Source organism: Macaca mulatta, chromosome 3 (genome assembly GCF_049350105.2).
Source record: "Macaca mulatta isolate MMU2019108-1 chromosome 3, T2T-MMU8v2.0, whole genome shotgun sequence".
In the NCBI taxonomy this organism is placed as follows: domain Eukaryota; kingdom Metazoa; phylum Chordata; class Mammalia; order Primates; family Cercopithecidae; genus Macaca; species Macaca mulatta.
Window position 1 is genome coordinate 196,302,040 of NC_133408.1, and position 14,850 is coordinate 196,316,889.

Sequence of the window (14,850 nt, forward strand, 5' to 3'; positions counted from 1 at the left end):
AAATCCTCTAGATGCTCAACAACAGTTTACTGGTTAAGTGAAATGTTCCACAAACAGGACAGGGTGGGTTTGGTACCTGAGGAACAACTCAGCCGTTTTCTATTGCAAATCTGAAAAGTGCAGGTAGCAAGTCACTGGAGGGATAAATGGTTCCACCTTTTAAAATGACGAAATAGCCTTTGAAAACCACTAGCTTAATATATTGCCATATATACAGCTCAGGTTACACCACTAAAACTGGTCTCGAAGAACATACAAGGTATGGAAAACACAATATAATATTAAAGGTTTTAAAGGTATAAATTGCATATGCTATACATAATATACACATGCGGCCAGGCGCGGTGGCTCACGCCTGTAATCCCAGCACTTTGGGAGTCGAGGCGGGCGGATCACGAGGTCAGGAGATCAAGACCATCCTGGCTAACATGGTGAAACCCAGTCTCTACTAAAAATACAACAAAATTAGCCGGGCATGGTGGCGGGCGCCTGTAGTCCCAGCTACTCAGGAGGCTGAGGCAGAAGAATGTCGTGAACCTAGGAGGCGGAGCTTGCAGTGAGCCAAGATCATGCCACTGCACTCCAGCCTGGGCGACAGAGTGAGACTCCATCTTAAAAAAAAAAAAAAAAAAAAAAAAATTTATATATATATATACACACACACACACACACACACACACACACACACGCTAAAAAAATGTGGATTTTTCCTTGTTTGTACATTTTAGTATTTTTCATATTCTGTATAGTGCACACACACTACTTTATGAACAGAAAAAAAATAATGGAGTGGTTGGTGTTGCTGTTGTTCTTAATATATAGGGCCACAGTCTCAGCACAAGCTTAAGGGATTGCTAAGGTAGCACGACCTACAAAAACTGTCTTCTACGTTTTCTCAAACAACAGGAGACAGGAAATATACTCGTCTTACATATAAAACTGGTAATCTCTTAAATTTAAACTTGCTCTTTTCCTCCACTGGATTACAGCACCATGAACATAATAGCAATGAAAAAAGAATATACATTATTAGTCTAATGCACCACAGCCTTCTACAGCAACTCCAGTAATCACGTGTCACACATAAAAAGTGACATCTTGGCAACATCTCTAGTCCTAGCACTTTGGGAGGCCAAGGTGGGAGGATCACTTCAGTCCAAGAGTTCAAAACCAGCCTGGGCAACATGGCAAAACTCTGACTCTATAAAAAAAATACCAAAAATTGGCTTGGCGTGGTGTCATGCACCTGTAGTCCCAGCTACCTGGGAGGCTGAGGTGGAGGATCACCTGAGCCCAGGAGGTGGAGCCTGCAGAGCGCCATGATCATGTCACTGCACTCCAGGCTGGGCGACAGAGTGAGACCCTGTCTCAAAAAAAAAAAGGGATGTTTTCCAAATGCAAAATGCCAACTATAAAAACTAAAGCATACTTAACTGTAACGCTACTACACAGGCAAGTTATTCCATTTTTTTCCTTGGATTTGAGATCCCAACACTTCTTTATGTTAACTCAGAAATCCCAAATTCCCTGACCTATAATACAAATGTAATGAAAACACGCTATCTCTGATACATATTTTTTTAAGTCAAATGGCAACTTAGCTTAAATATTGTCAAAGAAGGACATTTAATCATTAACTCATAAGGTTCTTACTAAGAAAAAAAATTTTCAAAACACTTTTACCTTAAAACGAGATGAAGAAATTGAAATACAAAACAAATTAAAATAATTATTAACACTGATAACACCAACAATTAATAACATTAACAAAATAATAACTAGCAATATAGTTACTAGTAACACAAATCAACACTAATAAAATGAGAGAGGGGTATGGGCATGATGAGCAAGAAAGATATCCAAATTCCTAAGAGCTGTAGTTCTAACACATAATGACAAAATCTTAACAAAGGATAAATGCTAGAGGTGATGGACACCCTGTTTACCCTGACGTGATTGTTTTGCATTGCATGCCTGTATCAAAATATCTCATATAGCCCATAAATATATACACCAACTATGTACTCACAAAAATTAAAATTAAAACATTAAAAAATAAAAATAAATTAGAACGCCTCAAAAAAGAATTACACCAGTATGTTCTATGAGAGACAAGAGTTCAGTTTACATACACTAAATTGACTTGTAAAAACAATGAGTCTTCAGAAAGAAGAAAACACCTCACAGTCTAAATAACTATCATAATAGCTACCACCTATTAAGTGCCTACTAAAAGACAGTTACTTTACATACATCATTCCTATTCCAAAAACAAGCCGGCAAGCTGGGTTTTATTTATCATCCCAGTTAAGACAATAGGAAACCGTGGCGAGAGGACAGCGGCTTGCCCAAAGACTACAAAGCAATACACCACGATACCTATTTGTACTTGACATAGTGTTTTTCCCCTTCTATATTTTGAAATGACTAAAGAAACTACTAGCAAATAAATAAAATAGAAACTATAGCTGCTGTTTTTTAGGTCTTTTGAGATGGAGTTTCACTCTTCTTGCCCAGGCTGGAGTACAATGGTGCAATCCCGGCTCACTGCAATCTCCATCTCCCAGGTTCAAGTGGTTCTCCTGCCTCAGCCTCCCAAGTAGCTGGGATTACAGGCGTGCGCCACCACGCTTGGCTACTTTTCATATTTTTAGTAGAGATGGGGGTTTCTCCATGTTGGCCAGGCTGGTCTTGAACTCCTGACCTCAGGAGATCCACCCCCCTCGGTCTACCAAAGTGCTGGGATTACAGGCCTGAGCAACTATGCCCGGCCAGTTTTCTAGTTCTTAAATGGAGGCTGAGTTCTTCTGACATATTCAGATAAACCAAAATTCTCTTGCTAAATACTGAAATGAATTTATCAAAATCGTAAGTATAAAAACTGCTTCTTGACTAAGAGAAAAGACTTTCACAACTAATTAAACATAGAAATGATAAGTAAAATCTGGTTTTCTGACATTATTAAAGACCCAAATCATTTACTGGAGGAAGTCACAAATTATGAAGAAAACTAAGAAAAGAAAAATCTAAAAATATGATACAGTAAAAAAATAAAATACTGATTGTGATTATATTAAGCAACATATACTAACCATGAATCAGGGAGCCATTTAGCCACTGAATATAGTAGTTGTGGGGAAAAGAAAGCAGGATTTCATTGCTGATTATTGAGAAAGGCAAAAGCAAAACAGCCCCAGCTGACACTGCGAGGGTGAACGTGCTCAAAAACAACCTGGAAGAAAGGAAAGTCATCGTCACAAGTGATCGGAAAAAGCAATGAACATGAAAGTCATCAAAAAGAATGCAAACTCCTTAATGTTTTAATCAAAAAAGCATTATATTAAGAATTTTATTAAATACATGTAGTTGGGAGACAAATGATACACATATGGGCCTAGAAGTTAAACTAGATAAACTCTAAAACTCCTTACTCTATGAAAATATCAGTAAGTCTAGCAAGTAGTACCTAAAAGACAAACATACACTGAAGACACAGTACTTCACATATTTTACAAAGAAAAAATTATAGTTCATTCCTCTTTGAAATATAAGTATTTATTTCACAATTGCATTTAACAACTTTGACAACATATGCTAACAGCAATGCAACAACTGAGGTGAAAAAATTACTGTGAAAGCAGTATAAAAAAATTTAATTTAAAATGTTTATTTTAGAGGGGGAAAAAACTTAGAAAGCCTGACATCTCTTTAATGGGTAAAGATTAAATAAATTATAGTAATACACAACAGGAAACTATTAAACAATATTATACTATTCATATTTAAAGCACTACTTTGTCATTTAAAAAAATAAGATAGCTTCAATAGGTACTAATATGGAACAATATCTAAAATAAGTCAACCAAAAAAATGAAGAAAAGCATGAACAATAAATGTAAAACATGCTCTCCCCCCAACAAATTCGTATTTATACAGAGGTACAAAAGAAATCCAGCATAATATGTAACAATCCCATAGAAAGGAGGGATTATAAGGGGCTTTCACCTTCGCAGTTATACATTTCTGAAACACTTATTTTTTACAACAAACACCTAACTTTTTAAAAGATTTTACAAGAATAAATTGGCAAAGGAAAAAAGAACTTCACCAATATTAGAGATAGAATGGATATTAAAGTTCTATTAAAGTTAATATTGGAAGAAAGTAAAAATAAATGTAAGAAAATATTTTTAAAAAGCAGGAAAAAAAAATACTAAATACCCAAAAACACATCTAACAGAGAAACTTTGAGGCCAATGCCATCTTGTGGCAACCAACAGAAGTGTATTCCTACTTAAAAGCCAAAAATAACCAGGATTCGTTGGTTCAGTAAATCAATGATAAATGTTTAAATGTAGACCATATGATACATACCAAAAATACAACTGAAATCAGATATAGAATTTCTGTAAATTCGTTTTGCTGAATAGACACTGTGTTTCCTGGGAAAAGCCCTCAGACAAGTGCTGTCTCAGGGTCCACAGCCAACTCTGGCAGCAACAAGCCAGCAAGCGGTCTCCAGCAAGCTTCTCCAGTCACGGGAGGAAGCTATCCCGATAGCTATCATTCCTTCCCGTAATAAAATTGAGATCAAATCCAAAATCTCACCATTCCATGTCCCGCACGGCTATCCCAACATAATTTTCCAGGCTCTTCTCTCACCATGTCCCATTTTGACATACACTTAGACTTACCTAACTCCTTCATAGCCCAAACAAGAAATAGATTTTCAGGACTCCTTGCCCCTCTGCACAGTCTACTCACTCCCTAGAATACCCTCTAAGTTGCATGGCAAACTCATACATGAATTTCAAGACAGATCCCAAACATCATTTGCCCTGTGAAGCATTCCTCAACTTCACCTTCTGAAATGGAGCATTATTTTTAAAAATTACATCTTCAGAGTAATGCATCTTTTCTAATTGTGGTAGTAATAAGACAAGTGTTTCCACAAATATCTGACATTTGTAACTATCTCCTTAATCCAACCGGGAAGAGAATAAAATAAACCTTTGTCTAAATAAAATAAGGTGATGAAGGCATGCACTCAGATGCTGAATATAACTAGTCCCTGAATATAACTAGTGTAAAAATAAAAAAGCCCTATCTATAGATATTGTGAAGTGTCTTTGCAAGATGATGATGAATTAAAACAATAAAACCACCTTAAATCACTTTAACACTCCACAACGCTTTCATATACTTTGAGTTAGTAAACAAGGATCAGGATCCTCGGATTATGAGTCTCTCATCTCCTATTCTTAACCCCCATCATCAGGGATATGGGATATGATGAGGTTTCTCTTCAAATAACTTGATCAATCTTTTATTCTTTAATTCATAGTACTCCCCCCCCTTTTCCCTTTTCCACCTTTTTTTCCTTCTTGCCTTTGTTAGATGTCCAGGCATGCCACAGTACCAGGCGTTATCAGTACCAGCTGACATTCCTTTCCTTATTTGGAAAGAGGACTAACTTTCTAGCTCATTAGACACCCCTTCCCCTTTCCTCTCCACTTTCTTTTATGTGCCCACCTTATCTAAAAAAAAATCAAATGTTTAGCCAACCAGGATTAGACTGTACAATCCGACCCCAGCCAATGGGGAAAGGGTACAGGGCAGGACTTGCGTCAGGAATAAAAGATCTCGTGCCCCTTTGTTCAGGTGTGCTCTCATGGCGACTGGCCAAGGAGGCACCCCTCTGCACAGAAATAAAACTGCTCTGCTAAGAATCCTTTGAGTGTTCAATTTCCTTAGGATTTTGAGTGTTGTTCCTAACAGTGATATGGTTTGGATATCTGTCCCCTCTAAATCTCATGCTGAAATGTGATCCCCAGTGTTGGAGCTGGGGCCTCATGGGAGGTATTGGATCATAGGAGCAGACCCTACAGTAATGAGTGAGTTCTCATTCTGTTAGTTCACAAGAGAGTTGGTTGTTTAAAGGAACCTGGCATCTCCTCTTCAATCTTGATCTCCCTTCACCTCCCACCCTGAGTAAACGCTTCCTGAGGCCTCACCAGAAGCCATGCAGATGGTACTGTCATGCTTGTACCTCCTGCAGAACTGTGAGCCAAATAAATCTTTCTTTATAAACTACCCAGTTTCAAGTGTTCCTTTATAGCAACACAAAACAGACTAACACAATCAGGCTCTTCCTAAGCTTTCTACCATGGCCCTGCTGCTCCTCATTGCCAGAAAATGACTGAATCTCCTGTTTCAGAGTGAAAAAAGGGGTACGATCCCTTCATACTTACCACCTGATAAAGCTACCAACGGACACAATTATTCTCCTATCTGTCAACCTCCTGCTCACCTGTGCCGATCTCTACCTCTGCCGTCTCCAGGGGCCTTGCTTCACCGGTTAGTCATCCTCCCTCTAGCTGCTGACCAGCCAAAAATAAATATCCTCAGGTGCTTCTGCTCTTTCAAAATGCTTCTGAAGCAGAACTCATTCTTGATCCTCAACTTCTTTATTAGCCCACTGCAGTAGGACTTCTGCTCCTCACCCAGTTCTAAAAAGGCGCTCCTTGTGGTCAAATCCATCAGATACCTTTTAATTGCAATCTGAATACGACCTTCTATGACATTTCAAATTGATAAGCACTACTTCCTTCTTGAAACTCTTCCCCCAACTTCTACAATATTCCCTCTTCCTCATTTTTCAATCTCAGACTCAATGTGACACTCAATTTTTTTACACAAAAAATAAATGCTTTTTTATTTATTTGTAGTTACCAATAAAATGAAAGACCTCACATTTTTAAAACTCCACTGCAAAATACAGGTTATCATAAAAATGTATTTCATGGGTTAATATTTCAAAATATATTTTTAATTTAAAAAAACTAATCATAACCAAAACCTGCCACTTTACATCTTAAAGTTTAACAGGTTGATAATATCTAATCAGGAAGTACATGTGGAAACAAGACTTCATTATGGTTGAATTTAAATCATTCAAAATTATTCAATAAGATGTATACAGTGTTGATGACAAAGAAAGTTTCGTATTTCACATTTTGCTCACACCCTCCCAAGTATCATCAAGAGGTCTGATTCTCTGGGCAACAGAAAAGTAACAAATTGAGTGACATTTTACATTCATCTGTGAAATGTTGGCATACCAGCATTCAATCTTAAGTCTTCATCTCAGCTAATCAATAAACATTTGCTGCATGAACTAGGCTTTCTAATACGTCACTCTAAACCAGTGGTTCTTAAGCAGTAGCACTATCAGGATCACCCATGGAGCTTTTGTTAAAGCCCATCTCGGAGATTCTACCTCAGGGGGTCTTTCAGGTGAGGCTCCCTCACTAGACAAGTATTTGCAGAGTGCCTGCTCCCCTGTACCAGCACTGTGCTAGGCACCTGAGAACAGTGAAGGAACACAAGCGAACATTCTTGCCCAAGGAGGGCTTATCCTGGACTGGAAAGAGTCAGGCAATAAACAATAAAACATTAAATATGTAATTGCATAATATACTAAAGATAAGTGCTACAGGAAAACAGTAAGGAGGACTGGAAATGGGGAGGAGGACATCAATATTAAGTGTGGCACTTAGGGAAGGCCTCACTGAAAAGTTGAGACTTAGGGAAAAACATAAAGCAAAACAAAACTGAAGAAAGTAAGAGTGAATTCAGTGGGATATCTGACAGAAAAGAATTCTAAGCAGGCCGGGCGCGGTGGCTCACGCCTGTAATCCCAGCACTTTGGGAGGCTGAAGTGGGTGGATCACTTGAGGTCAGGAGTTCGAGACCAGCCTGACCAACATAATGAAACTCCATCTCTACTAAAAATACAAAAATTAGCTGGGCGTGGTGGCAGGCACCTGTAATCCCAGCTACTCGGGAGGCTGCTGAGGCACGAGAATCGCTTGAATCCAGGAGACAGAGGTTGCAGTGAGCTGAGACTGTGCCACTGCACACTCCAGCTTAGGCAACAAGAGTGAAACTCCCTCTCAAAAAAAAAAAAAAAAAAAAGAATTCTAAGCAGACAAAACAGGTCAAAAGCCTTTAGGTGGAGGAAACATTAATTTCACACCTATTGTGCATCAACCACCCTACCCTAGTTAGGTTTTTTTGTTTTGTCTTGTTTTTTGGCAAATGTTATTTAATCCACACAACAGCACTCCAAAGTAGGTGGGAACTCTGTTTTACATACACAGAAAGTGAATATTTCTTTTTTTGTTTGTTTTTTTTTTTTTTTTTGAGACAGAGTCTCGCTCTGTCGCCCGGGCTGGAGTGCAGTGGCCGGATCTCAGCTCACTGCAAGCTCCGCCTCCCGGGTTCACGCCATTCTCCTGCCTCAGCCTCCCGAGTAGCTGGGACTACAGGCGCCGCCACCTTTCCCAGCTAGGTTTTTGTATTTTTTAGTAGAGACGGAGTTTCACCATGTTAGCCAGGATGATCTTGATCTCCTGACCTCGTGATCCGCCCGTCTCGGCCTCCCAAAGTGCTGGGATTACAGGCTTGAGCCACCGCGCCCGGCCGAAAGTGAATATTTCTCAATCTCTTCTGGACTCAAGTTAATCATGGGTCCAGAATTTGAACCCACGTCACCCTAACTCATCAGTTCTCACTCATTCTACCACAGCAAAAGACAAAGAGATCAACAGGGGTAGGGAAGAAAGACAGGGGAGACTAGGTCAGACTCCTCCTCTCAGGTGACCCTCTTCCCCATGCCCTCCCCTAACTGTATCACCACTTTATACGAACCCACTGACCTTCAGGAGGAGGATTTCTGTATGCATCCCCAGGATATGGAAACCACCTGTGACTCGGAGAACCCAAACCCCTTGCACATGTTGTGCCAGCTGCCCCAACAGCAGATAAAGATGCTCCTGGGCATCTACCGTAAGGAAACAGCACATCACCCTATTGTCATTCAACGTACTTTTAGGGGTAAAAGACAAAGTGCTGTGTTCTTTTCCATTGATAAATTATGGATCTACAAGTACGCTGAAGTGGATGTACCACCACAGGTGGCACCAGACCGAATGGAGAGGAGAAAGGTACGTATCTCACTTGCCCTTCACACCTAGAGGGTTTCACATGGAGAGAATATCTACCTTTTATTCAGTCTCTTATTCGTTGTAGCTTTTGTGAGGTGAGTGAAGTGAATTTTTAAAGGAGCACTAATTTATACAGAGGAAAAAAATTATTCACTTAATTTTCACAAATGTCACAGGGCCAGGAATAAAACTAAAACCCCTAATTCTGTAAATTTACAACATCAACTTTTGGGCCTAGGTTTTAAAGCGACAAAGAAAGAATTTTCAGCATAAAGTTACAGCTATTTTTGTTTCTTATCTAGCTTCCCTATGTCATTTAAAATAAATTACCAAATCTAGTAAATCACAATCCATTTATATTCATTTTTCAGTTATGAAACAAATCAGGCCGGGTCAAGTCATTTACTAGCTGGGAGTTATTAATTTCTTTACTGAGGTGAAATTCACATTACAAAAACTTACCATTTTAAGGTGAACAATTCAGGTGTGTGCAGTTCATTCACAATGTTGCACGATCACCTCTTTCTTTCATGTTCATCACCCCAAAATAAAATGCCAAACCTATGAAGTAGCTGCTCCCCATTCTCCTCTCCCTCAGCCCCTTGCAATCATCAATCTGCTTTTATCTACTCTGGACATTTCTTATAGATGGAATTGTACACTATGTGGCCTTTTGTGTCTGGCTTTGTTCACTTACTATGGTCCATCCACATTGCAGCACATATCAGTACTTCATTTCTTTTATGGCTGAATACTATTCCATTGTATGGAGAAGCATTTATCTCTATGTATGTACAAGTATGTGAAAGCACATAGAATCTTTCTCTTCCTCTTCCCCTTTTCTTAATTCCTCATCCTCCTAAGCAAAGGATGCATAATCTGATACTAATTATGAAGAAAGATCAGACAAAACCAAATAACTACCTAATAATCTTCAAAAATATCAAGGTCAGGAAAGTCAAGGAAATACTGAAGAAGTGTTTCAATCTGAAGGAGACTAAAGGACACGACACCCAAATGCAGTGTGTGATTCTGAACTGGATCCTTTCACCACAGAAAGGATATTATTGGGATAACTAGTAAGTCTGAATGGAGTATGAATGGTACTGCTGTCTATGCTAACTTCACCATTTTGATACCTAGGTAGAATGCACTGTTTAGAGGAATTATACATAGAAGTATCCTGAGGAAATGAAGCATCAGATGAGCAACTTCTAAACAGTTGGAGTAAAAAAACTTTTTCTTCTACTTCCACCTTTTCTATAAACTTGAAATTTCAAAAGAATGTTAATGTATCAATAAAAAAATCCTGGAATACAGAACTTTCCTACACAGGCACATCTGTGCAATTTCACACTTAAGCAAAAACTAACAGAAAGGAATTCGCTGCTTTCCATTGAGTTTGATACTTCAATAAAAGTAACAATAAAATTTATTGATACTTCAATAAAAGTACAAGGCCTCCCTATCATATCTCACTGGTGTACATAAGGAACCTACAAGACAGTCTGGGTCCACCTTCCTGCTCACGGCAGACAGGCTCAGTTAACCCGAGACGTCTGCTGCCTGGTTCAAGAACATCACAGTCTTCTCAGCAGAATGTGCAGACAGCCAAGAGTCTTCTTTCTTATGACCAGGCAATTAAATTAAGGCCATTTCCTCATTTAATCCCCTGAAGATAAAATCTGTCAGCTCCTTAAATATGCAAATTTCAATAGGAGACAATCAGTGCTAAATTATCCACGCATATTTGCTTACGCGTGCTTTCTAAAATTTATATGATAAAGCTATTGTAATGTGCTGGGTGAATATTTTCCATACTTCTGTCCAAAAATTAGAATTGGATTTTGAGAATTGATGACTTCAGAATCAGAAACAGAACAATTGAGCTTTAAAATACATACGAAATCCTGTTGACGATGGCATCTTCATCTTCCTGTTCATCTGCAAAAACATTTAATGTATTAATATTCCTTTATCTTCTAACAAAATGTTTCATTATTAAAACTATAAACACAATATAAACAAAAGGCAATTATTGATTCAGCATAGATCTAAATTTAAATCTTATTAAATCCAGCAGTATGGTATATAGAAAATGGGATGTTTTGATTAACAAAATCCTGTTAATAAAACCACCATATGTAAATTAAAATTTGCTCAAGAAAATAAAACTTAGTAGAACCTTAGGACCACTACAAAGTAAATTGTTATACAATGTTAAGTGAAACTGCTAATAAATAAAATTTTCTGGTTAACAGCCAACAAAAATTACTATAAAATTAAAATTCAGAAACATAGAACTCATCTAATTTTCCATAATTTGCATTTGTCATTAATAATAGTAACAAGGAATCTCCTGGACCATCCTAAATAACTTGGATACTACTGCCTCAGTAACTCATAATTATTGTTACAAACAGAAATTGGCTGAGCACAATGGCTCACGCCTGTAATCCCAACACTTTGGGAAGCTGAGGTGGGCAGATCTCTTGAGCCCAGGAATTCAAGACTACCTTAAGCAACATAGGGAGACTCCATCTTTACAAAAAAAATTTAAAAATTAACTAGGCATGGTGGCATATGCCTGTAGTCCAGGATACTCAGGAGGCTGAGGTTGGAGAATCACTTGAGCCCAGGAGGTCGAGGCTACAGTCAGCCATGATTGCCCCATTGCTTTCTGGCCTAGGGGACAGAAGGAGATCCTATCTCAAAAAAAAAATTGTGTGTATATGTGTATATATACATATATTTTAAAATAAAAATTATATATAATGTATAATAAAAATATATGTAATTATATATAAATATATTAAATATACTGAAATACATTTGAAATTATATATATATAAAGTCTGCTTGATCTTTTTTAAGTAGCCGATGGCCTTCACTCTGCTACTCTCCTCCTTGCTCATGCCTGTCAGCAATCTCTTTTGTCCTCCCACATAAACTTATAAGCTAAAGAGATTGCCCAATTGTAAGAATACCACAGGCTGAGCACAGTGGCTCATGCCTGTAATCCCAGCACTTTGGGAGGCAGAGGCAGGCGGATCACGAGGTAAAGAGATGGAGACCATCCTGGGCAACATGGTGAAACCCCACCTCTACGAAAAATACAAAACTTAGCCAGTGTGGTGGTGGGCACCTGTAATCCCAGCTACTCGGGAGGCTGAGGCAGGAGAATCACCTAAACCCAGGAAGCGGAGGTTGCAGTGAGCCGAGATCACGCCACTGTACTCCAGCCTGGCGACAGAGCCAGACTCCATCTCAAAACAAACAAACAAAAAAAAATACCACAAACCCTCCTGGTCTCTCCTTCTTATATGCCTAAGGTCCTCCAAGACTCTCTGCTCAGGTCTCTGGAATTCTGAGTACCCACCTGCTTCAGTATCAAGGGTATATTTGGGACATTCTGTTAGTCCACCTCCATTCTTAATTCTAAGATTCCCAAAAGAACTTTTATAACCAAAGGGACCACAAAAGAATATAGTCACAATTAATTTTTATATACTGTTGTGCTCACATCCAATTAATCATCAAATCTTGGCCAGGTGCAGTGGCTCATGCCTATAATCCCAGCACCTTGGGAGGCCAAGGCAGGCAGATCACCTGAGGTCAGAAGTTCGAGACCAGCCTGGACAACATATTGAAACCCTGTCTCTACTAAAAATACAAAAATTAGCTGGGCGTGGTAGTGCACGCCTGTAATCCCAGCTACTAGGGAGGCTGAGGCAGGAGAATCACTTGCACCTGGAAGGTGGAGGTTACAGTGAGCCGAGATCACGCCACTGCACTCCAGCCTGGGCAACAGAGTGAGACTCCATCGCAAAAAAAAAAAAAAATCAAGTCTTAAAGAATGTGTTAATATCTCCACATTCATTTCACTTCTATTTCCAGCACACTACCAACTAAGGCCAGGGTCCTCATCACTCTCCCACCACTCCTGCATTACTCTAAAAATGATCTAATAAATCTCCAATTTTCCCACTCACCAACCTCTAATTTCACTTAGAAAGATGCAATTATATACAGTCATTCTTTCTCTCTCCCTCCTTCTGTGTCTACAGTCCATGAAACCATGCCAATGAATTTTTTTTATAACTACGATACTATTTTGAATCTGTATCTTCAAAAATTTTAGAGATTATAGAATCCATGGAGTACTTCAAGTGCAGTCACAGAGCCAAGTAACAGTACTAAAGTAATGCACTAGAGCAGGCACTAGAACCTATTTCTCTCAAAAGTCCCACAAGTTTAAACTGATAGCATAATATTAAGAAATCATTAAGTATTCATACAGCACCTACTATTAGCCCAACATCACAAGCAGATATCCTGTGATTTTCAGAAAACAGCTGAGATTGAACAAAAAATAGTAAGGAAATTGCTTAGGTACTTATAAAACCCTGACCTAAAAAGTCTGAATTAATGAGCACAAAGTTCATTAAAAAGAGTAAAGATATGGTAGTCCCTCTGGCTGGATAAGGATATATGTGAAAGAATAAAAGGATAATACAAGATGCCGGTAATTGGATACTAAATGGTATTATGGAGACTCTAAATATCTACCACATGCTCTAGTAGCCAGCAAAGGTATGGGGTGTGGATGAGTTAAACATTCAAAGTCAGAGCCGCTCACAAGGAACCAAATATCCTTATAAACTCTGGAATTTCCCAGACACTAAATAGCCTAGCACTATTCTTAGTTGGACATAAGAATTGTGATAAACAAGGACTCTGGTCTAAGAGGATGACTCTAAGAGTAGTCAAATTCCCTGGAGGTTATTTTTAGGTCTCTTAGTACCAGACAACTGCTTACTTCAATCACCGGCATATTCAATGCACTATGACACTGAAGTGTACTAATATATCCCATATACCATGCCTAGACCATTTGGCATTCTAACAAAGGTTTTAATTGAAATGTTTCCACTTACCTGATTTTCTCTTGTATCTTGTGATGATGAAGTAGGAAACGACGTAGAGAATGGCAAAAAGAAGGAAACATATCTGAAACAAAACAAAGTTAACGGATCATTTACTTTTTTGCATATCTTTTTTAAATACTAGAAGATATATCTGTGATATTTACAGGAAAAAAGGATTTAAACTACTAAAAAGTTAAAATGTTGGACATTTTACTCATTAAAGTTTTAATAAAACATAGGCTGGGCGTGGTGGCTCACACCTGTAACCCCAGCACTTTGGGAGGCCAAGGCAGGTGGATCATCTGAGGTCAGGAGTTTCAGACCAGCCTGGCCAACATGGTGAAACCCTGTCTCTACTAAAAAATACAAAAAAAAAAAAAAATTAGCAGGGCATGGTGGTGGGCACCTGCAATCCCAGCTACTTGAGATGCTGAGGCAGGAGAATCGCTTGAACCCGGGAGGCGAAGGTTGCAATGAACCCAGATCACGCCATTGCACTCCAGCCTGGACAACAAGAGTGAGACTCCATCTCCAAAAAAAAAAAAAAAGTTTTAATAAAATATTAATTTATATGAACTAGTCAATTAGTCCTGTTTAATACCATTAAAAACAAACAAACAAAAAAAGCCCAATGGAGACTTTTCTTTCCGTAACTTGATCTTGATCAAATATTTTTCAAAATCATGTGGAAGTGTGAAGAACCAGACCATCGCCACTGATAATTCTGAAAAATAAAGTCAATTAGAAACTACTAACACTACGAAATATTAAAACATTATCAAAAGCTTCAATTCATTTAAAGAAGGTGCTGGCACCAAACACTGACAGATACATTAAACAAATTCCACTATATAAATGTTTAACATACAAATGGAATCACAAATCAATGGGGGTGGGAAATAATTATTCAATAA

General features: G+C 38.4%; 1 protein-coding gene across 15 annotated transcripts in view; it reads right to left on the reverse strand.

Moving 5' to 3' along the window:
• Positions 1-14,850, reverse strand: part of LMBR1 (limb development membrane protein 1) — a 211,748-nt gene that overhangs the window by 151,439 nt on the left and 45,459 nt on the right. For 9 of the 15 annotated variants that reach the window (XM_077997816.1, XM_077997809.1, XM_077997817.1 and 6 more), the window contains exons 2-3: positions 13,946-14,018; positions 10,913-10,952 (exon numbers count right to left, since the gene is read on the reverse strand). In XM_077997816.1, the coding sequence (XP_077853942.1) occupies positions 10,913-10,952; positions 13,946-14,018 (113 nt within the window). Of the gene's footprint in view, positions 1-3,092; positions 3,233-10,912; positions 10,953-13,945; positions 14,019-14,850 lie in introns of all 15 variants that reach the window. The other 6 variants (XM_028846515.2, XM_015135371.3, XM_077997813.1 and 3 more) reach the window with 1 other exon arrangement.